This window comes from Euprymna scolopes, chromosome 10 (genome assembly GCF_053919585.1).
Source record: "Euprymna scolopes isolate OS-2025 chromosome 10, ASM5391958v1, whole genome shotgun sequence".
Lineage (NCBI taxonomy): Eukaryota > Metazoa > Mollusca > Cephalopoda > Sepiida > Sepiolidae > Euprymna > Euprymna scolopes.
In genome coordinates this window covers 33,829,024-33,852,573 of record NC_136491.1, presented here as the reverse complement: position 1 = coordinate 33,852,573, position 23,550 = coordinate 33,829,024, and the positions used below count along the sequence as shown (strand labels likewise).

At 33.4% G+C, this 23,550-nt stretch overlaps 1 protein-coding gene across 1 annotated transcript in view; it reads right to left on the bottom strand.

Moving 5' to 3' along the window:
• The window catches only part of LOC145285922 (ADAMTS-like protein 2), a 525,770-nt gene that overhangs the window by 3,195 nt on the left and 499,025 nt on the right, over window positions 1–23,550 (bottom strand). The window contains exons 15-16 of the mRNA XM_080134423.1: window positions 20,182–20,361; window positions 15,997–16,141 (exon numbers count right to left, since the gene is read on the bottom strand). Of these exons, the coding sequence (XP_079990549.1) occupies window positions 15,997–16,141; window positions 20,182–20,361 (325 nt within the window). The remainder of the gene's footprint in view (window positions 1–15,996; window positions 16,142–20,181; window positions 20,362–23,550) is intronic.

Here is a 23,550-nt window from a genome sequence, read left to right as displayed (position 1 = left end):
TGTACTTTTGTGTGTCACGCTTACATCCGGGTCGTGTAATTGTAATGTTCTTCTATTTCTTGTCATAAATAATTTTACCAAGAATTCTTCATAATTTTGGTTTCGGTTTCAATTATAGCTGATGGCACTTAAATCATCACTTTTTTTAATAAATAATTTATCAAGAATTTTTCATAAGTTTTGGTTTCGGTTTCGATTATGGCTGAAGAAACTCAAATTATATATATATATATATATATGTGCGTGTGTGTGTGTGTGTGTGTGTGTGTGTCTGTGTGTCATAAGTTTTTATTTCGATCTCCATTCAAGCTAATGCATCCAAGTCATATGAGTATATTTTTTTTATTTTTGAAATGGCAACTTTATAGCATATACAAATCGATAGAACTTTAACTCTACAATAATATACACGAAATCTGAAAGAATTAAAATATCATATTTAAGCATAGTTTACGACCGGGATTTGCCGGGCATTCGTGCTAGCTTAGAAATACTTTGCCGTTTTAACAAAAAAGCTACAATAATATCAGAGAATCTCCATTTACACTGAACATCTATAGAATGTCAACATAGATATATTACATATTAATGAGTCCCCTCTGGAATTTCCACGGGTCCTGCTAGTTACTCATTTATACTATAATTTGTTATATATGTATAGTTCATTATTTTATTATAAATTAGTATATTTTCATATTTCAATATTTTATTATAAACAAATCTTAATTGTATTGCTAGTATAGCTTTCAGACCAGTGATTAATATTCAAGTTATTAGATTGAGTTTATACATACATGAACCCAAACCTTTCTTTCGTCGTGTCCGTTAATAGTAGCGAATCCAACCCAGGAACTGCAGGAATACCACTTTGGACGATTATTAAAATATCCTTAATCTGACCTGTCGCCGCTCCCCGTTTATAGTCGCATCGGAAAGACAGGCAATAAAATATTAGGCCTTCCCAAAGAAAGAGGTATTGACTCGGCGAATGGTTATTTGTGACAGAAAGGGTACAATGATTTAATCTAATATTTGACAGAAATTTCGCAGCTGGAATTTCATAAACCAATTCCTTAAATTATAAAATCCTTGTACTTTTTTTACATGGGGAGTCCCTACTTATCAAGGCCCAGGGGCCACTCGAGGATAAGGGTTAATGGGTATACATTTGTCATTGTGATTTTAGCGTAGAAAATATTCGTGGGAATTTTATGACTTGGATTACTTAGGAGGATGGTTCAATAAGAACTTGTTCACATTGGACTTGAAGACAATCAGATTGTAGTCAGCTGGAAAGCAGACAATAGGAATGGAGTTCCGAGCAGTTCTAAGAAAGAAGCCCTGTTCATGGAATCTGCGTTTAGGTGTAGGCACAGATAAAGAGCGTGGGAAATTATTGATAATGGTTTTGTAAATTTTAAAGAAAATCACTCCAACCATTTCAGGGCATATAAGGAACAAACTCACACACACACACAAGCAAAGTTCCATTTATATAATTGTAGGGTAATTGTACAGTTTAATCAAGACATTAAAAAATAAAAATATCGAAAAAAGTTTATATTGTAGGTATCGGTTTTGGACTGAAGATCTCCGAAAAATAATTTCATTTAATTTTATCGAGTAGTTTTTAATTTTTGTTTGCTTTTTTTTTTACAGCGGAAAACACGTTTTTATGAGAACGCGTTGAACTCAGCTATTATGGAATGTTTTAACACGCCGCAGGGGGGATAACTCAATGTAAAGCGCTGAGAGTCCTTCCCCATCTTTATTACTATTTTTCTAAAAATCGAACCTTTTGCTCGGTATCATAACAAATTGTTTTTATTTTCGTTGTAAAAAAGAAACTACTTGATGAAAAGTTAATTGTTTTTCGGAGAACTTCGTTCCATAACGTATACGTACAATATAACATTTTTCGATATTTTCATTTTTTTTTTTTAATGTCTTGATTAAACTATACAAATACTAATTGTAGATTCTGAGGGGAATTATATATTAGTGAAGGACACAAAGCGTAACCGTGATCCCTAAAGATATTAAATAGAAGTAAAATAGCACGTGTAACGTAGTAATGTTGCTGAATAACATCGTGGAAGGTAAGACCTTATTGAAACGAATACACACATCATTTATGTTTGTTTAATTTTTTTTGTGCCAAACATATAAATAGAGTGTGCATAAACATTGATAGTTCAAAAATCTGTAAATGTTCTGGTAACAAGAAGGTGTTTTCTCAGAACAAAAAAGGAAATAAATACACATATAAGTTTCCCCTAGTGCCACGTGCGTTTATGTTTGCGTAAATTAAATGAGTGTGACACAATGAGTGCCTGGTTTTTCCATGGAGCAATTTTGTGCGAGCAGCTAAAAATACCAAGTAAAAAAAATTAGCCAACGATACGTGTTAGATCGATAGACTGCAACACAGAAAACAGCAATTATTTTCCCTTTGTCAGAAAATACGGTTTTAGAATGTGATGGGTAAAGGAAAAACTACAGGAACCGAGGGTTAAGAGCCTGCTGAAAATAAATCCAAGGTTTACTCTACTTTAAGCGTTTGATAATCAGACGATCTAAGACAACAAAAAAAGGCTTAGATCGTCTGACGAGATCGGCAGGATAATTTTTTGTCCTGTCTATTGAAACAACTTGTAATGATTTAAGAAAAAATCCCCATAATTGAAATAACAAAAACATATTTAGCTCTACTAGCGTATTAAGCACTTTTACCCTGTTTATTTTTACCAAATATACCTCCTAATATATATACATTTATATATATATTTATATATAAATATGTTTATATATATATATATATACATATATATATATACCTTAACTTCATATATATATATATATATAGAGAGAGAGAGAGAGAGAGGGAGAGAAGAGAGAGAGTGCGTGTGAGGGAAAGACGAATAAAAGGGAACAAACCAAGTTATGTGTTAATCAACGTTTCGTTTTTATTTTAAGACTTTCTCTGAATGAATGAAATTAAGAAATCAAAAGCACCAGTACAAATATTTGAATTTTTTCTTGTGAAAAGTGCGACGCTATTCTATTTGAAAACGGAAAAAGACGTTGGAAATTAAAAAAAAAAGGTGGGAGGCTGCGTTGTTAAAGAGAGGGAGATTTGTAATAACGTCATATAGTCGTTGATAAATTTTGACAAAACATGACACAGTTAATATTCTATTTAAAAAAAAATATGTCCGTTAAAGCATATAGGTTTATATATATAGGTGTGTAACTGAAATGAAATGAGTGCGTTTTTTATGCAATTTATTGATTGAGATTATATGTATTAATTATTATAGGGGATTTTTCTACGCTGTGAGGGGGGTAACCTGTGTCTACAGTTAAATTATGTCTTTTAATAGAAGTTTACTTATTAATAGCGCTACATTATATATATATATATATATATATATATATATATATATGAAAGATGAGAAATAAAAGTTATATATAACTTCATTATATCACCAGAACAATAAGGAAAAATCAAGAGCAAATTTAAAAAAAAACTAAGAAAAAAATATTATATATAAATTTTATTCTTTAATATTATTGTTTTCTCTTCTTAATAATGTTTAGCTTTTCTTACCTTGATAAGTTTTTTCTTTGTTAAAGATTTACTCTATGATAGCATAAGTGTATATATATATACATATATATATACATATATATATGTATGTATATATACATACATATATATGTATATATATATATACATACATATATATGTATATATACATATATATATGTATATATATACATATATATATGTATATATATATGCATATATATACATATATATATATACATATGATGAAAATAATGGAAATAGTATTCCGACAAAATAGAGAAAATAAAAAAGGAACAAACCGTATTATGTGTTCACCAACGTTTCGTCTTTATTTCGAGACTTCCTCTGGGTGAATGAGATTAAGAAACCAAAAAAATATACCAGTACAAAATATTTGAAAAAGTTTCACGTGCACAGTGTGACGCAGTTCTATTTAAGAGAAACGGAAAAATTGATGTTGGAAATTCAAAAAGGAAGGGGGGCTGGCGCTGTTAAGGAGAAGGAAATTTTAGTGACGTCAATTAGTCGTTAATTTAATTTTAAAACTATGAACGCAAGTTTATATTCTTATTGGGAAAAAGATATATCTGTTGAAATTTAAATATAAGTTTGTAACAGGAATGAAATGAGTGTTTTTTTATGTAATTTATTGATTGAGATTATGTGTTAATTATTACAGGGGGTGTTTGAATGGTGTGAGAAAGTTAACCTGTGTCCACAGTTAAATAATGTTCTTTTAATAACAGTTTACTTATTAATGGCGCTATGTTATAGAAACCTCCACGTTTTTTAATAGTGCTTGAAATTGCGATAAGCGCAGATTCAAGGAGTCTCCGGCGCGGTTTATTTGAAATAAATTTAACTACTTTTGCTTGTTTAAAATCAAAGGTGTGGTTATGTTGCAATGAATGAGAGAATAATGCACTAAGAGAATTGCTATTTTTTATATCTCTTTTGTGTTCATTGAGCCTTTTTTCCAATTTACGCTGAGTTTCACCAACGTATTTATGATGGCAATTATGGCAAGGAATAGTATATATACCTCCATCGGAAACTGGTTTGTTATAGAGATGTTTCGTGGTTTTTAATATATGTCTTATGGTTAGTGATGTGGTTTGTACGATAGGAATTTTTAGTTTATTTAGTGTGTTATAAATTATTGTATTATTGGTGTGTGTAGGTAAAAGAAGATGTCTGTTTATGAGAGAAAGGTCTGGAGTGTATGATTTTTTATTATTATTTATTCTGGAAAATATTTGTGTGGCTTTTCTCTTAGCATTCAATATGAAATATGTCGGATATTGCAAGGTTTTCAAAATGTTTGTAAGGTATTTGAATTCTTCGTCCAGATATTCAGGACTGTAAATTCTGAAAGCGCGTAAGAAGAAACCAATTATCATCCCTGTTTTTATTTTATTGTTATGGTGTGAATAGAAATGTATGTAATCGTTTTTGTGTGTTGTTTTGCGGTGAACTTTGAAGGATAGTTTATTATTGGATTTTATTATAAGTATGTCAAGAAAAGGTAATGAGTTATTGTTTTCTGTTTCATAGGTAAACTTTATGGAAGGTTCGACTGAGTTTAATTTGTCTGTAATGATATTTATGTGCGTATTTTCAGGAAGAAAAATTAAGATGTCGTCAATGTATCTGAAATACTCTGTGTTTGGAGGTAATCTGAATTTGAAAGGAGCAGATTCTAGGAATTCTAAGAAAAGGCAAGCTAATACTCCACTAAGAGGGTTACCCATAGAAAGACCAAAATTTTGTTTATAGAAATTGTTATTGAAATGAAAGTAAGTCATGTTAGTTATAAGTCTAATGATTTTTATAAGAGCGTCGGGAGGAAAAGGTAAGCTAATGTTAGATTTTTTTAAATGTTTAAGGAGTAGATTCAAGCATTTTTTAATGGGGACATTAGTATATAATGATGTTATATCTAAGCTGTGAATAGTTTTGTTTTGCACGTTAATGTTTTTTATTTTGTTCAGTAAATCTCCGGAGTTCTTTATGTGGGAGGTGCTGATAGTACCCAGTAGTGGAGTCAAAAAATATATATTGAAGAGCAGAGACAAGTTTCCGAACATTCTGTTCGAGTGTAAAAAGAAATTTGCCGTATTCGCGAACGCTTTTGCCCTCCATACGTCGTCATTAGGCGAATGGCGAAAATAATTAAAAAAATGATAATGAATTGAATGAAAAGACAATTAAAATCGTTGCAAATCGGCACAACTTTAACCAGCATAACTCCTCAGATTACATTTCACAAATCTTCCCCGAACAGCTTTGTTTATAAGCATCTCACAGCACATGACAGTCCCAAAGCCGAATTTAGTGACATACTAATACAAAAAAAATTGCCATTTTAGCTGTCCTGCGCTGTGATGTACATCTCCCAATTATTGAAGCCGTGTTCATCTGTATTAAAAAAAAACAACCATTAATCAAGCTCAATACGAAGAGGATGGCATGCTTACATGATTTCAAGTATTTTAAACGATTTTAAACGATTTTAGTCGTCTTTCCATTTAGTTTATTACATTATTTTTTTAAATTATTTTTCATCACTCGCCTGAGGACGACTTATGGAGGTCGAAAACGTTTCCAAATACCGCAAATGTCTTTTTACATTCGAATAGATATTCGAACACTAGTCCGTCAAAAAGAAAAAATGGTTTGTAAGAGAAACAAACAAAAATTTTCTCGGCTCTTTAATGAAACGCGCATAAAGGAAAAAATGCTGGGCAAATATACTAATATATATATATATATATATATATATATATATATATATATATATATCTTGAATTATTTGAACTACTATACTCATTTTACTTTCACAAAGTTTCAGCCGATGTAACTTCCGATCTTCTCAAGCTGTTGAGCTCAGTATGGAATTTCGAAAGACACACTTTATCTAATCTACGAGAGAGGTTGCTCTCATTTCGTCGGCTATGATCGGATAGATTGTATCGTATTGTCGCTCTGATAAAAAGAAGCCAGAAATTTGTATTGCAGTTATTAAATTGAATTTTAAGCACAAAAACGACTGATAATCCAGCGAAGATTCCGACAACCGACCGAATATCTCCAAGTTAATGATGAAACATAAAAGCGCCGCCATGTTTCTCGTTCGTACAAATAACAGGAATATTTCGAATAAATCAACTAATTCAATCTATCAATCGTAATTTGAAAAAATTCCGAACATATGAAATCATTAATCTAATATATAAAAGGCTATATGTCTGTCTGCCTCTATATTTTCAAACTCCATCTCCCCCAAAACTAAAAGTCGCAATGAGGCGCTAGGGACCTCAAATTATTTTACTTTTTACGGGCCGTTCGTCTATGGGTCTTTAGCCGATTAAAATAGTTTTTATGGACTTAAAAATGGGTCAAACTTGAAAAATCTTTATACGTTTTGCACATTCATCTTAGTTTATTTTTAATTTTTAATTTTTAATCGGTTTATATGCGTGTCACGTTGGTACAAAGTTAACGTCACCAGCTTTGACTGCAACAATTTAGCTTTTAGTTTCGATTCTAACTGATGGCACCCAAATACTTTTTTTTTTACTTTTCGAATCACGACTCTATAATAATATATATATACGAAATCTGGGAAAATTAAAATATCATGTATGAGTGTATTTTACGCCTAGGCAAAGCCGCCCCCCGATACTCTTATATATAAAATCTATGCCTGTCCGTCTGTTTCCATATTTTCAAACTATTTCGTTCGAAACTAAAAGTCGCAAAGCAGTGCTAGGGGGCTTCAAATGATTGGATTTTCATAGACCGTTCTCGTATGGGTATTTGTGGGTATTTAGCCAGTTAAAATTGTTTTAGAAGGGTTCCAAAATGGGTAAAATCTTTTTTAAAATCGTTTTACATTTTATACAGTTTATACATTTTATACAGTTTATACATTTTATACAGTTTATACATTTTATACAGTTTATAAGTTTTATACAGTTTATACATTTTATACAGTTTATAAATTTTATACAGTTTATACATTTTATTTAGTTTATAAATTTTATACAGTTTATACATTTTATACAGTTTATACATTTTATACAGTTTATACATTTTATAGTTTATACAGTCACATGATAAATATATCTGTGCTTGTTTCATTATTTATAGCTAAGAACACGGTTAAACAGATCGTTTTTCAGATGGCAAATTAGGCTATTTTTTTCTGATTACGAGACCGATTCCGATATAAAAAAAAAAAGTTTCGATCATTCTGATTCCTAACTTCAAATGCCATTAATCGCCCGAAGTCTAATATCAACTTATTTCCTAGTTTTAATACAGCAATCTAACACCTGTATTAGACTATGCATCAACATCAACAACATCAACAGGAGTTTTATGACTAAATGAAGAACCCCTTCCTGGACTTTAGCTATCTAACTCTGTATTGAGTTATTCGTTGTCATGTGGGGCCAATGTGCTGTATCAGGACGTCCCTCCCTCTCGTTCTTGGTCTTCCCTTTTGCCTCTTATGTTCACGTTCCTAATAGACCATCTGTTGCCATGTTGTCTGGCTACGTGTCCTGCCCATCAAGAATATGCATAGTATACAATTAATATTAAATACTGACAAAGCAGTCACAAATTAAAATGTAATAAAAAAAATTATATTTGAATCAAAATGTATTGGAGTAAAATTATATTTGAAGACAATTTATATTTAAATGAAATTATAGATGTGTCAAATTATTATAAGTGAATCAATTTATAATTGAATAAATTACAGTTAAATAAAATTATAATGGAATCAAATCATAGTTGAATAAAATTATGGCTGAATCAAATTACGGTTGAATAAAATTATGCTTAAATCAAATTATACATGACTCAAACTGATACAGAGGGCGAAAATAAGCGGGTAAGAAAATTCCAAGAAGTCCTAAAATTCTAGATCTATAAAAGTGAGAATGTGTGTGTGTGTGCGTGTGTGTGTGTGTGTGTGTGTGTGAAGACACTTCTTGGTCTATATAATTAACGAATATTTGATCTAAATACTTGAAATTTCGTACATAGGTTACTCAGACAAGAGGAAAATTTAATCATCGATTTTCATCTAGAAATAAAGGCTACGAAGCGTTCAAAATTGAAAAATTTCGGATTATAGGAATTTGTCAACCGATTCACGACTACGCATGCGCGAATCGTTCACAGGATAGCTTCCTTATGTTAAGAATGAGTAGGTTTGAAAACACTTTTAAATTATCTTGACAAGCTGGTCTTACGGTTACCGTACTTGACTCAGTATCTTACGGTCTGGCAAAAATGATGTCTTTGTCGAAACCAGAGGTGGCGAAGGTTTAAATTAAGGCTAGTCAATCGAAAAAAGTGGATGCCTTTAACAGTATCGGCGAAAAAAGTGTCCTCTCCTTGTAGAAAAATGCCGAGTTTATGTGAAGAAATTATTGTTTTTAGCCAGTTTTTCGATATTTGTCGTCCAAACGGTCGAGCTTTAAAACGATTCCAAGCTCGTGAAAATCCGTCGCCTCTTTCGAAAGTTTTAGACATACATACATACAGTTAAACAGACAGATGAGATTTATATAATAGATAATCTTTAAATGACATTTTCAAAAAAATATTATTTCGTAAAGACAGTTTTACTTTATATGTCATTTAAAATCTCAATTTCAAATAGCATATTCTAAATAGAATTGCAAGCGATTTATTTGTTGTTTGCAATTGTTTTTATGTCAAACTAACCTGGGTTCCCGGCGTTGGCTGGGTATTTGGAGGTGCGTGTTGAGCAAAAAAAAAGTGATAGTGGGCAGGCAGGCTAGAACCCGTACTGCGAAGGAGGAAAAGTATGTGAAAAATAAACGTAACGTCTTTGCTGTTTCGTCTATTGCCAAACCGGAAGCGGCGAAAGTTTAAATTAAAGCTAGTAAATCGAAAAGAGGATGTGATTTTCGAAAATATCGGCGAAAAAAAGCGACCCCTACCTGTAGAAAGTCGAGGGTGAGGGAATTAATTATTATTAATTTTTCGATATTTGTCGGAAGGGTCGAGCTTAAAAACAATACACATCTCGTGAAAATCTGCCGACTCTGTCGAAATTTTTAGGCATACATACATACATACATGCATTTAAACAGACAGGTAAACTTTATATTAGAGACTAGCATGGGTGAAGGCGTTACCCGGTTGTTTGTAGGTATATGTTGAGCAAAAAAAAAAGTTGTAGTAGGCAGGCCGACTCGAACCCGTGACACGAAGGCAGAAAAGAAAGTGGAGGTGTGTGTAACTATATATATATATATATATATAGTTATGTTTACTTATATAACAAAGTACTGGAAAAATATCAAGTTTAAAACCAATTTTGTGGCAAAGCATATAGTAAAAAAAAATGATTTTGTTTGATTTTGTTCGTGACATATTTTAACTTTGTATCTGTTATATATTACACAATAACATCCATTGAGTCTTCTGCATTATTAATAGGTCAAGGACAACAGCATATTCTTTTCATTATTTTGACTCTCGAGTGTGTATCCGTTGATATCTTATATGCTTTTATATAGAGTGATGTGGGTTTCGGTTGATCAAATGTGTCTAACTGTGTCAGATATATACTCGAGAGTCAAAACAATGTTGGTTGGTTAGATGATTTTATTTTACGGCATATCAACACCTTTCAGGCTATTTAATGCCGAGTCCAGTTACAAATATTTTAATAGAATATTTCTTTTCAAGTCGGTTTCTCTTTAACCAATACTTGGGACACTAACAGGTACTACCACTCTGGATCAGAATGGACCTGGGAGCAATATCAATTAAAGGGTGGCCTCACAATCGCATATAGTTTAACGTCATATCCAGGACCATCAACACAATGGAAAGAATGTTCTGTTGTCATAACCCTAGTTATAAGATATTACATGATACTTGAACTAAAATATTTAAATGTTTACTGCATGAATATTATGATCGATGTTATCTCAATAATGTTTAAAAGTATTTGAATATCTATAATGTTCGGACAAGCTCAATATTTTATTTTATTGTATTTCTAAACTCTTTAAAATATGTCATACACGTAAATTGCAACAACTCTCTATTTTCGTGTAGTTTTGCTTAGTTCGAGATCTGAACATTATGAATTACTAGAAATTACTGACATATTAAAAAAAAAGCTGTCTCTGCTTTATCGTTACTTTCATGGCAAGTGCTCGTCTGAGCTCCAATCTATTCCACCCCCTGGCTTGACTTTCACGAAAAACACTCGTCTATATCTGAAACCACTAGCAATAATTTCCCCCGCCCTTTATCTGTGCCTAAACCTAAAAATAGATTCCATGAACAAATCTTCTTTCTGAGAACTGCACGCCTGTAGAACGCTATTCCCTTTTCATGCTTTTCAACTGACTACAACATGGTCCCCTTCAAGTTCAATATAAACAAGTTCTTGATGAGGTGTTCCCCTTAAGTAATTCAATTTACCAAACCCCCACTACTAACGATTACTACGATATTGTCCCATTGACTCATTAACTCCGGGTCTTGATAAGTGGTGACTCCTTTGTAAATAAAATAATCATGAAATTTTAGTTGCAGCTCAATCTTCCGTGGAGGCTGTCAAATGTGAGCTGAAGAATTGTGACTGAAATTAACAAATCATATTACGCGTTCTACGTGTTTACACAAGGTAATGCATCAAACGGTGCAAGAAGATCCAGTGTGTGTCAGACTAGAGACTATGAACAATGCGCTAAAAGAGGATTTTCGATATTCGACATAGAAGTGTCAAAATCCTAAGTGTCGTCGTATGAAAGCCAAGAAACTTATCAGCAAGATAAAATAGAAAAAACAACTCGAACACTTTGCAGAACCAGCATATCGATGCCGCAAAGCGTCAGTCACAATCCGAAAAACACTGGACTGAACGTCAAATACGATTCGAGGAACAGCAAAAGGAATTGCAAAAACAGTTAGCGGATTGTCAGATACGAACCAAGGAACAGCAAAAGGAAGTTCAAAAACAGTTAGCCAATCGTCAATTACGAACAGAGGAATTACTTACAGAAATTGTTAAGAATAATACGAATGCGGAAGGCAATTCAGCATTTTCTCATAATACAATATGGACCGCGATAGACAATTTTAAATATGAGGAAGAGGTACTTTCGGGGTTATGAAGATTTTTTTAAATATTGACTGCAGCAACTGGTCTGATTAAAAGAAAACCAGACTTCTACTACGAAAATTGGAAACGGCTGAGCATTATAAATTCGTGGATTGCATATTGCCAGCGGAAAGGAATTATTCTCAGATCGAGAAAGAGGCCCTAGGAATTATATTTGCAGTTTCAAAATTCCACCAGTTCTTGTACGGAAGACATTTTTTCTACAAACCGACCATAAGCCATTGATACCCATTTTTGGATCAACAAAAGGATTTCTAACATTCACTGCGAACCGACTATTAAGATGGAGAACTATTCTGCTGGACTATAATTTTATAATTCAATTTCTCCCCTCAAAACAACTAGCCCATGCAGACGGTATATCGTGACTGATTCCTGCCAAAATGGAACCTGTTGAAGATTCTGTAATAGCGGCACTACGTATTAATAGTGATGTAAAAACCATGATAAACAATATTATCCGCGAACTGCCGGTCACACTTCAGGAAATTAAGTCAGAATCCCTAAATGACGATTTCATTCAAACCACAAAGCAGAAATTAGCACTGGTTGACATCAGTTCAGACATTTTTTTCTGGTTGCGACGAAATGCTGTTATACGGTGAAAGGGATTTTCACATGGGGCATCCAGGAATAAATAGAATGAAAAGCCTAATGAGAAGTTTTGTTTATTGGCCACCTATGGACCAAGATATTACCGACATGGTAAACAGATGCAAAGGCTTTGCTTTGGCTGCAAAAGCACCCTCGATAACATATAAACATTGGCTTAAGGCTGAACAACCATGGTCAAGGATACACATCGATTATGCGAAACCTGTGGAGGATTTTTACTAGTAGTAGATAATAGTTGATTCTTACTCTAAATGGCCAGATGCAAAAAACCGACCACGGCAACAACGACAAATTTTTTATTGGAATTGTTTGCTCGGTTTGGGGTTGTAGACTGTTTGGTTAGCGACAACACTACACAGTTCACCTCGACAGAGTTCGCAGAATTCTGCGAGATGTATCAAGTCAAGCATATTACGACCCACCAGTACTACGCCAGAAGCAACGGCCAAGCCGAACGTTTCGTCGATACGGTTAAAAGGGCATCAAAAAAGGCGCCCAGTACACCGACAGAAAGGGTCCTTCAGCAATTTCTGCAGGTTTACAGAATCACGAGAAGTCCGAATAAACCAGATCCGGGATCCCCAGCAGAAATCATGTTTGGACGGAAAATAAAATCTGTATTTAATAAACTGCTACCCAAACACATAGTACACAACAGAACCTCTACAATGCCAACTAAACGGTTTAACAACGGAGATAATGTGTATTTTAGACATTTTAGAAATAACGTTTCTTTTTGGGAACAGGGCATGATCTTACGAAGAATCAGCCATGTTACATACATCATTCTGGGCCCAAAGTTCCAACATAAGAGGCACCTGAACCAAATCAGGAAACGCTTCTACGAGTATCAAGAAGAACCACCGCAGGACGGCAGTGAGGCGATTGAAACTGTGTATGACTGTTTTGACATAGACCCTCCAAAAGGGATGTCAGAACCGAGACGCTCCGACAGAAAGAGGAAGCGCACAGACCCCTTGGTGGTCTGCCCCAAAAGGAAGGAATACTGATTCTCACAACCGCGGAAATCATCATGGGAAGTGGTGTTGTGGAGGAATCACCTTCCAAATGGACTGTTCTATCCATTATATAAACCACAGATCTTTTGATCTCAGGTGTGGATTAAACACCAGGGCGACCCTCGCCTGCTCGGTGACGTTTACTCCTCTTTTCAGTTGTAACCTTTTTACGTTGTTGTTCTAGTAATACATTGTTTAAACTCTATTCAGTTGTTCTGTTTTCTTTGTGGCTTATTGCAAGCCATAATATAAATAAAACCCTTTTCTTGGAAGGTTGAATCTCAAAGACTTATTAGAACAAAACTTCAGCTCGATAAAAATCAAGCGACTATTGGACTGATTATCAAAGACGTACCCGGAGTGAAAAGTGTATATAAAAGAAATTCTAAATGAATGATTAAATCAATATTTTCTTTAACAATGAGGATACATACTAAATGGGTCTAATCATAAAGTGAATGTTGTATAATGGTACTTGCAATTAAACATGTTAGCTTGTACAATCAGTATGCATTTTTCAATAATATGTCTACTTAATAATATTCAACTGCTAGAGAACTCGAACCCCCTCAATATTATGGTGCTGTAGTAATTTTTCAATTTTAATGCATGAGGATTAAATATAAGCACTGCAAAAAAAAAAAATGGAAGAAAACCCAGTTGTTTTTCTTAAAACGAATAAAAACCTATTAAAATCCATTATTCTTGAACAACTTTTCTTCCAGAAATAAAAAGTCTGAATTTTATCATATGAAAATAATATAAAACTTTTCCTACTATTTTTGATTTTTCAAAAAATCACCATTCATCGCTATTTTTGTTTAGATCGAAAACATATTTAAATATTTTTTAAAAGGTTTTTGAATCAATTTATTGCTCAATTATTTATCGTTTTTTTGTATCGATTCTTCAAAGTATTGGACTCAATTAAAACATTATTAATTTATTTTTCAAAGATTTAAAAGTAATGAAAAAATTGAAAATATATTTTCTTTTTGCTAATCTGAAAATATAATAATTATTAACTTATTCAACGCATTTCACACTTGAAAAAACAAAAGCTGAAAAATTAAACACATCCAAGAGTTTTATTTTCAAACTTAAAATCTGATACGTACATAAGTGTGTGTGTGTTTTTTTGTGTGTGTTATATACAATCCTCACCATTTCCACAATCCAAAATATTTTGTTCAGTTCCGACTGATTATTTTAAGGATATTTGTAATTACAAATAAGGTGAGGGGATTATTTTCAAATGTACATATATATATATATATATATATATATATATATATATATATATATATATATATTATATATATATATCGATTATAAAAAAGTACGCTAAATAATAGGTGAAAATTTTGTATTGATTAGATAATTACTTGATGTTTGTAGATTTTTGAAGAAAGACTCAAAAAATACTTACTCTCTCTTTCCGTTTTGGCGGTGCCTTATTAAATATAAACAGGTATTGTTAATATTTTCTCTATCCGCAAGTAAATAGCTAACATTGATAGATAGTTACATAAAAGGTCCATCATGCATACTAAAAAGAATGTAGGGTTTAGGCTTAGTAATAATTTGGAAACTAAGTGATTAAATTTATTTCCAAACATTATTTAAATTATTTTTATTGGAATCCTTCGAGATGAGCAACTTGTATATTTTTTTATTTATTATCCTCATCTTCACAGTTGTCGTTTCTTCCTCTGGCCCTTGTGGTTAACCGCGATGGGAGAGAAATTTTAGTCTCTTAACTGTATCCTCAGTAATTACTGCCTTCCATAGTTGTTGTTGTCTCACCACGTTTTGTCAGACTAATCTTCTGGTCTGCTTTAGGTAGGATTGAAACCGCTCTCTTCAGACAACGCTCACCTTGAACCATAGAAATCCAATGCTTCTATCCACTGCGTCAGAGGCTTTACCCAAAGCAAGAAAGAGGATTAGTTAGCCAAAACGTCGTGAGACAACAACTATGGAAGTCAGTAATTAACTGAGGATATAGCTAATGGACTCAATATTCCTATCCCGTCGCGGTTTATCACCTGATGAAGTCCAGAGGAATAGTTGACCGAAACGTCGTGAAACAACAAGATGAGGATAACATTCATAAATAAAAATATACATTATTTAAACATTAGCATGACAAGGGAAACATTCCGACACTATAAAATATTGAGGTGCGTTTGAAAGTGTTTATGCTTTAGCTGCGATAAACACATATATCCGCCCAAAACTCTAATACTATTAAACACAAGAAGCTTATTAATCGACCAAAGATCGTATTGACCACGTCATTTTGACTACTAATTTTCCCAAACATTTTGTTGTCCAATAGTTGACCAAAATTTATTTGATATTTAATAAACATCTGTTTAGAGAACAAGAATCAAATAAGAATACAGGCAAGTACAGAAAAACAAGAAATCGGAATAAGTAATGTGAGATTAATTTTGCTTTATTTTTTTTTTTTTCGGTGGAAAATTTATATGATTAAATAAGTGAAAATGTTAGATACACAGTGTCCTCTCATCATATGAAAACAGGCTAAAAGTAAGCTATTATTTTGTTCCACTTACCGTCCTGTTCTGGGCACTTAGTCTCTGCACATCTATCAACGGTGGCCGGTTTCAGCGAAGGTTTGCACTTATGTGATGATACCCCTTCGTAATAACAGGTTGTTTCTCTTACTCGAACAGCATTGCGACCGCAAGTCTTTGAACACTAGAATTAACGATATAAAGAAAGCGCAAACGGGTTTTTTTTTTAAATAAAACATTTATCATCATATTATAAAGGGGATTGGGCGTCTGTGTAGCAACTCAATATATTATTATTAAGAACATATATTAAAAATACAGGTCATTATATTAATTGCAATTTAGTCATATTTTTCATTATTTAGAAACCTTGTTAGAATTCTGGAGATAGGTGACACTGATGTTAAAGCGTTGGATAATTTAATATATATATATATATATATATATATATATATATATATATATATATATATATAGGAAGAGAGAAAGAGAAACAAAGAAAGTGAGAGAGAGAGAGCGGAGTTTAGTAAGGACAAATGGAATTAGAAATATGATTTATGTCTACGTAACCTACATCTAAAATTTCAAGTGTTTAGACGCAAAATTAGCGGAGAAGTTTGGTAGAGAAGACAAATCGTTGATCTTTGACTTCTTTACAGCCAAATTTCTGTCCGAAAACTTATTTAAAGATTTTTTTTTTCAAATCTCAATACCCCTTACCTCACATCTCGAGTTTGTAAACTAAAAGTTGACAGAGTAGTTTGGTAGGGAAATGTACACACAAACACACACAGACAATTTTACTTTTATAGATATATAGATATTAGAAGCTATACACTCACACATATACGCAAACATGCACGCACATACACACACAAACACATATATATATACACATATATATATATGTATATATAATAAATTCTAATAAAATATATAGCAATTAAGTTACAGATAATTTATACATAAAAAACTCATAAGCTTAATGAAGAAAATTCATTTTATCACGTCCTTTTTTAATATATAAACGTGTTATAAAATTTGCCCGCTAACCAATTTATTTTTTGTTTTTTTTCGTTTCTGTTTTCACCAGCCAATCTCTTGGCCTTTATCAAACAAAGATTGCCTAACTTCTATTTCACCTTTTCTTTGCTTATTTTTTGAAAGGGTGAGTAATTTTGCTTTGTGTTTTAGAAGGTGATATTGTTTTAACTTATGTGTGCTTAGATATGTTTCTTTTATTTAGCTTAGACTTTAAGTGTAATATTAGTTTAGTTTTTCATATTAATTATCATTATGTATGTATGTATGTATATATATATAAATATATATATATATATATGTGTTTGCGTGTATATATATATATATATATATATATATATATATATATATATATATATATATATATATATTGTTTTTGTAGTTTTCAATGGTTTGGGATTATTAAAAGTTTAGTATTCCGAATTACTTTTTCAGACAGAATCTACATTGATCGTAAAAATTCTACACATATTGATTTGTTGTAATATTTTCCTCGATTTTCTTTTTGAGGTCCCGGTAGTGGTTTACTTGTACGGTTTTTATTCGACGGTTTGATTTTATGTTAATTTATTACTGTAATATCTTATTTTTTTTCGAAGATGGTTATGTCCATGTATTATCATTTCGTCTTCGGTGTCCTCTTGCAAATATTGTGACAGTGTAAACAATTCTGTTTTGCTTATGATGAACATGTGCACGTGTTCTAAAATTTCAACATTTCTGTTCATTATAAACGTTAGTATTTTTATTGGCGTTAGTGTAAAAGCTCAGAGTGAATTGTATGAAAGAGAATTCGAAAAACATGTATCCAAATTTCTGATGCTTTTGTCGGAAGAGACCTATATCAACCTTAATATTTCTGTTTATGATTTGCGAAACAAACCAAGATTGGAAGAAGGACTTGATTTGAAAGTCGCAGAATTTTTTTTTTTTTTTAAATAGGCAGACGTCATTAAAGCTTACGAATGCCTAGTATTAAGGTAAGGATTAATGTTAGGTTACGGCAAGAGTAAAACATAGTTTACCCTCCCCCCTCCACAACAAAAAAAAAGAAAGTTGGAAAACAAGAAAAAAAAAAGAAATCATATTTATTAACTGATTTGAAGAACGCTATGTAACTTGTTTTTACACAGGAATCACCACTTATCAAGGCCCGGGGGCCATTCGGGGATAAGGGTTTATTGGTATACATTAGTCAATGTGATTATAGCGTAGTAAACATAAGTAGTGAAAATTTTGTAAATTGGATTACGTAGGTGAACGGCTCATCAAGAACTTGTTTACATTGGACTTGAAGACAATCAGATTGTAGTCAACCGGAAAGCAGGGAATCGGAAGAGAGTTCCAAAGGCGTGCAGTTCTAAGAAAGAAGCTTTTTTTGTGGAATCTACATTTAGGTTTAGGCACAGATAAAGAGTATGAGAAATTATTGATAGTGGTTTTGGTTAGACGAGTATTTTTCGTGAAAGATTAGCGATGGGGGACCATAGATTGAAGCTCAGATGAGCACTTGCCATGAAAATAACGATAAAGCAGAGACAGGCTTCTGTAAGAAAGAAGGTTGCAGGGAAGAGAAAAAGGCATCCGCCACTAAGCTACGAAGTCTATTTTGAACTCTGTCAAGACAGGATAAGCTGCTTCTAGCAGCTTCAGCGCAGATGTGGCAACAGTACTCCAGGGGCGGAGGGGTAATTTTCGCCAAGTCAATGAAAAGTTGTTTCACCTAATGACGATACGAATCGGCTATTCAACGAGAGCTAAACAATTTACAGTAAGTTTTTTTAATCAGAATTCGAAGTATTCAAGTCGATATGGATCCGCTTCCTATAGACGTACAGTATATATGTGGCTTAAACACATTTTAATATTTATGAATGTCCTGCAACTTTTTCGCAAATTCTAGGTGTTTCTTGTGTCTTTTTAGCTGCACGCCAAATATTTTTTTTTTTGTTTTTGTTTTTTTTTTGTCGGAAGCCGAAGTTCCTTACTCGCTGTTCAAACTCGCTCAACTGTATCTTTTAGAACTGGTTTGACGTCTTGTTCTCTTAATTGGACAGAAATACGCGCATGTCATGGATTTACCATGCCATCTCAATATAGACTACATTTCCCGTTCCTTATTTTTGAATTTTGTATAAAATCCACATAATGTTCATAATTCAGAATAAAATCCACATAATGTTCATAATTCAGTTCTATGCAAATTATAACGGATGTTTTGTTTGTCTGTGTGAACGCCATGAATGGCTCTAAAATTATAATAAGAAATAAATAGCATTACAGATAAACTTAATAGATTTTGCTACCATTTATATTTTAGTACATATAAGGATGTTAGATGTACTTAAGACTTTTATTTTACAATGGGCTTACCTCATATGAAAGCCTGGAGGCCACTCGAGGTTAAAGGTTAATGTGTGTGTTGTAGTCATTGGGAAAGTGGCGTAATAATCGTTTGTAGAAGTAATTTGGTATAATCAGATTATTTACGAAGATTTTTCAATAAGAACTTCTTTACGTTGAACATGAAGACGACGAAATTGTAGTCAACTGGAAAGCAGACCAACGGAATAGAGCTCCACGGGCGAGCAGTTCTAGGAAAGAAGCTTTGTTCATGAAATCTATATTTAGGCTTAGGTACCGATAGATAGTGGGATGATTTATTGATAGTGATTTTAGCTAGGCAAGCGTTATTTTTGTTTTGTTTTTTTGTTCTGTTTTTGTTTTGTGTGTGTGAAAGATTGTCGAGAGGGAACAACAGATTTGAGCCCAGTCGAATATTAGCCATGAGAATAACGTTAGAGCAAGTACAGGCTTGCAGCGTCTCTTCTGTTGGAAAGAGTTTGAAGAAAAGACAAAAGGCATCACCTACTAGATTGCAAAGTCTGTTTGAACTCTGTCCAGGAACACTTTGCATTCTTAACAAAATGAGAGACAGAAGGGTAACGCTTCTTAAGGAGATTCGTTGATGCATTCGAAACCGTTCTGGATTATGCGCGCTTCCTAAAAGTTATGGAACTTTAAATACCAGGAGTCAACGTATATAAATATTTACCTTTAGATTAATACCGTTTGGAACTGTATATTTAGGTTTGGAATGAACGTTTTTTATTTCTTTTTTATTTATTTTTGCCATTCGAAGCATTCATCAAATAAATAAAATCAAAAAAAATAAACACTTACCGTTGACCATTCTGTAACATACCACTGGGGACCGCACGTTGTTGATCTACAAGGAGTCGAGCTTTTGGGGCGGGGTTTGTGTCGGCAATGAGCGTCAGACTGTAACTGGAAAGAATGATTAACGACCTTGCCACATACTACTTTACGAGTAACCTGTCCGACGCCACAGGAAGCTGAACACTGAAAAAAAAACAGAAGTGTGATAATGAGTTTGTTTGCTCGAGTAATATATAAATAACGATGAACAATATAAATAGACATCTCGGCTATATTGGTGGAATATCCAATATGGCCGACGGATGTTGCCGTTACGTTTTTAATATTATTCCATTTTCATCCTAATCAAGGCACAGTGCCACTTTGATTTAGGAGCTACTATCTGGCACATACGTTGCAAAGATACTATATAGGGAGTTGAGCAGCGAGATGTTTGTTCACATTACACTTGAACTTATGCATGCTAGTACAGTTAGGAAATAAGGAACCCGGAAGAGAGTTCCAAAGTCTAGCAGTTCTGGGGAAGAAACTATTAGAGCATAAGGCTTTCTTACATCTAGGGATCTCTACTGTGTAGGGTGGGGTTTTGCTGATTGTCGGAGCGGTCGGGGTACTTACGTCGAAGGGGTATAAGGGCTTATAGTTCGTTGATGCATTCACGATTAAAATACTTGTAGAACAGACAGAGGGATGCAACATTTCATCGATGGGACAGAGGTTGACATTTTGATGACAGTTCAGAACATATCAGGTTGGCGACTCTCTTATGAACCTTGTCCAGAAGCGAGATACTAGCAGCAGATACACCAGCCCAAATGTGAAAACAGTACGCCATACATGGGCGAATGGTGGCCTTGTAGAGATACGGGATACATTCAGGCGGAAGTAGTTTTCTAGCACGGTAGAGAGAGCCCACCTTCTTCGCAGCGGTTTTGACAATGCTCTCAATATATCTGTCCCAGCTCATGTTCCCTGTGAAAGTTAATCCGAGGAGTTTGAAACAAGTACTTTCTGGGACCGTATCTTTAGTCATAGCTATTGGTGGTTGAGAAGGTTTTTTGAAATTATTGAAGGAAACAAGCATAATCTTGGCTGCATTGAATGTAACCATTTATTTTTGTCCCCAATTCCACTACAGATTGGCGGTCTTCGTCTAGTGTTTTTGCCATTTCCTAAGATATGTGTTCATTTGATTTCCCTTCGTGTCTGTTATACAGCATGGTGTCATCAGGGCATATACCCATCTCAGAAACAATTTTATCAGGGAGGTAATTTATAAATATTAAGAATAATCAAGGTCAAAGGATAGACCCCAGATGTACACCAGCATTTATATCATAGTGTTTAGATGTAGGACCGTCGAGGACAACCTGGATTCTTTTTTATTTAAGAAAGATTTTATTATGTTAAGTATTCGTCCAATGATACCATATGATATGATTTTCCTGAGAAGACCATCGTGCCAAATCCTGTCAAAAGCGGTAGATATATCTAGGGCTACCGCTCTCTCATCACCTACTTTGTCCAGTATATGGTATATTCGTTTAGAGATTACAGTTAGGATATCTGCTGTATAACGGGTTTGTCTAAATCTTATTATGCTCCATCAGTTTGAAGTCTGGCAGCTGTAAGAAATGGACTAGAGCTATGTTTATTATGAACTCAAATATTTTGGCGAAGAGCGAGAAGAAGCTAAAGGCGATAATTTAATGTCAGTTGTTTCGCCAAAATTCTTGTAAACTGTTACCACAGAAGCAGTTTTCCAGCAGTCCTGAAATCAAGATTCATTAAGATATTTGTTGTATAGTTTGCAGAGGACGGGAGCAACCCCAGCGGAGCATTTTTTGACAATACAGTTGGGATGAAATCGCGTCTACATGCTTTTGAGGTGTCTAGTTTTTTTTTGTTTGTTTTTTGCGATATGCGGATATAGGAACGGAATGCGTTTTAATAGTTTTTGACGCAAAGGAAAAACCTTTTTGGCGTCTTCTCTTTTTCAGACAATTTACTTTTCGAAATCTGTCGCATTCAACGAGAATTTGCATAAAGGAAAATAGCAAAGGAAAAGGAAGGTGTGACACTATGATTTTATTACGAAATGAAGATATAGGAACGCAAAGCGTTTTAATAGTCTTTGGCGCCAAAAATAATTAAAATAAATAAAAATATAAAGAAAAAGAAGAAACAATACCTACTTTTTTACGTCTTTTCTTTTTCAAACATTTTTTTTACCGAAATCTTCTGAAAGTGATTCGTTCATTTCATTTTTCCCCCATTTTGTCGACAGTTTATTACCCTTTTCTTGCGTCTTCTCTTTTTCCGGCAATTTATTACCTAAATCTATCCGAAATTAATTTAATTATTATTTTTATTTTATTTATTTTAATTATTTTTAATTTAGAAAAAAGTCGGGGTTTTTTTTGCATCAAAAACCATTAAAACACATCTCGTTTCTATATCCGCATTTCACAATTTTAAATTACCACGTCACGTCAGCATCGGTCGGCCCTGTCGACTATTCATTTTCCATTATTATACATTTTCATTTTTAGATTTGTTAGTGGTGTTCATGCGATCTACGGATTGTGTTTTTATTATTATTATTATTCAATTCTCAAATTCCACTTTTACGTTTTTATGTTTCGTTTATTAAATTGTTAAATAAAAATATAGAATAAATGGCAACCCCTGTCCCATGTTAAGAAAATTAAGTTTCTAAATAATAACATTTTTGATTCAGCACGATTTATAAACTGTAGACGTTTAACAGAGCGCAAACGCGCGTATGCAAATTCATACTAAATCCAAAATGACGTCGTGAACAAAAACACTTTAAAAAGAATGTGTGCAACAGACAGAGGAGTATGCTGATGACACGACCATCTACGGCAACACATCAAAGGCTGTAAATGACAAAGCTCTCTCTGATTCTCTCTCCTCTGATCTCGAGCGCGTAGTTCAGTGGGGGAAGACGTGGCTGGTTACCTTTAATGCATCTAAAACCAAACTACTATCCTTACATCATCAACTTTTTGATGCCCATCTGGCATCAATTGAAATGGATAGCTTTCGTATAGGAGAAGCCCCATGTTTTTACAAGCTTCTGAGCTTGACCTTCACTCCTGATCTGAAATGGAACACGTACATCAAGTCTGTTGCCAAGGTCGCTGGAAAGATGGTGGGATCCTTCTACCGCTCCAGAAGATATCTCACTATTGATGAAATTCTCTATCTATATAAAAGCCAAGTACATCCAAGGATGGAATACTGTTGCCATATCTGGGCAGGAGCTGCTAAAAACAGCCTATCCTGCCTTGACAGAGTACAAAATAGACTTCGTGGCTTAGTGAGGGATGCCCTTTTCTCTTCCCT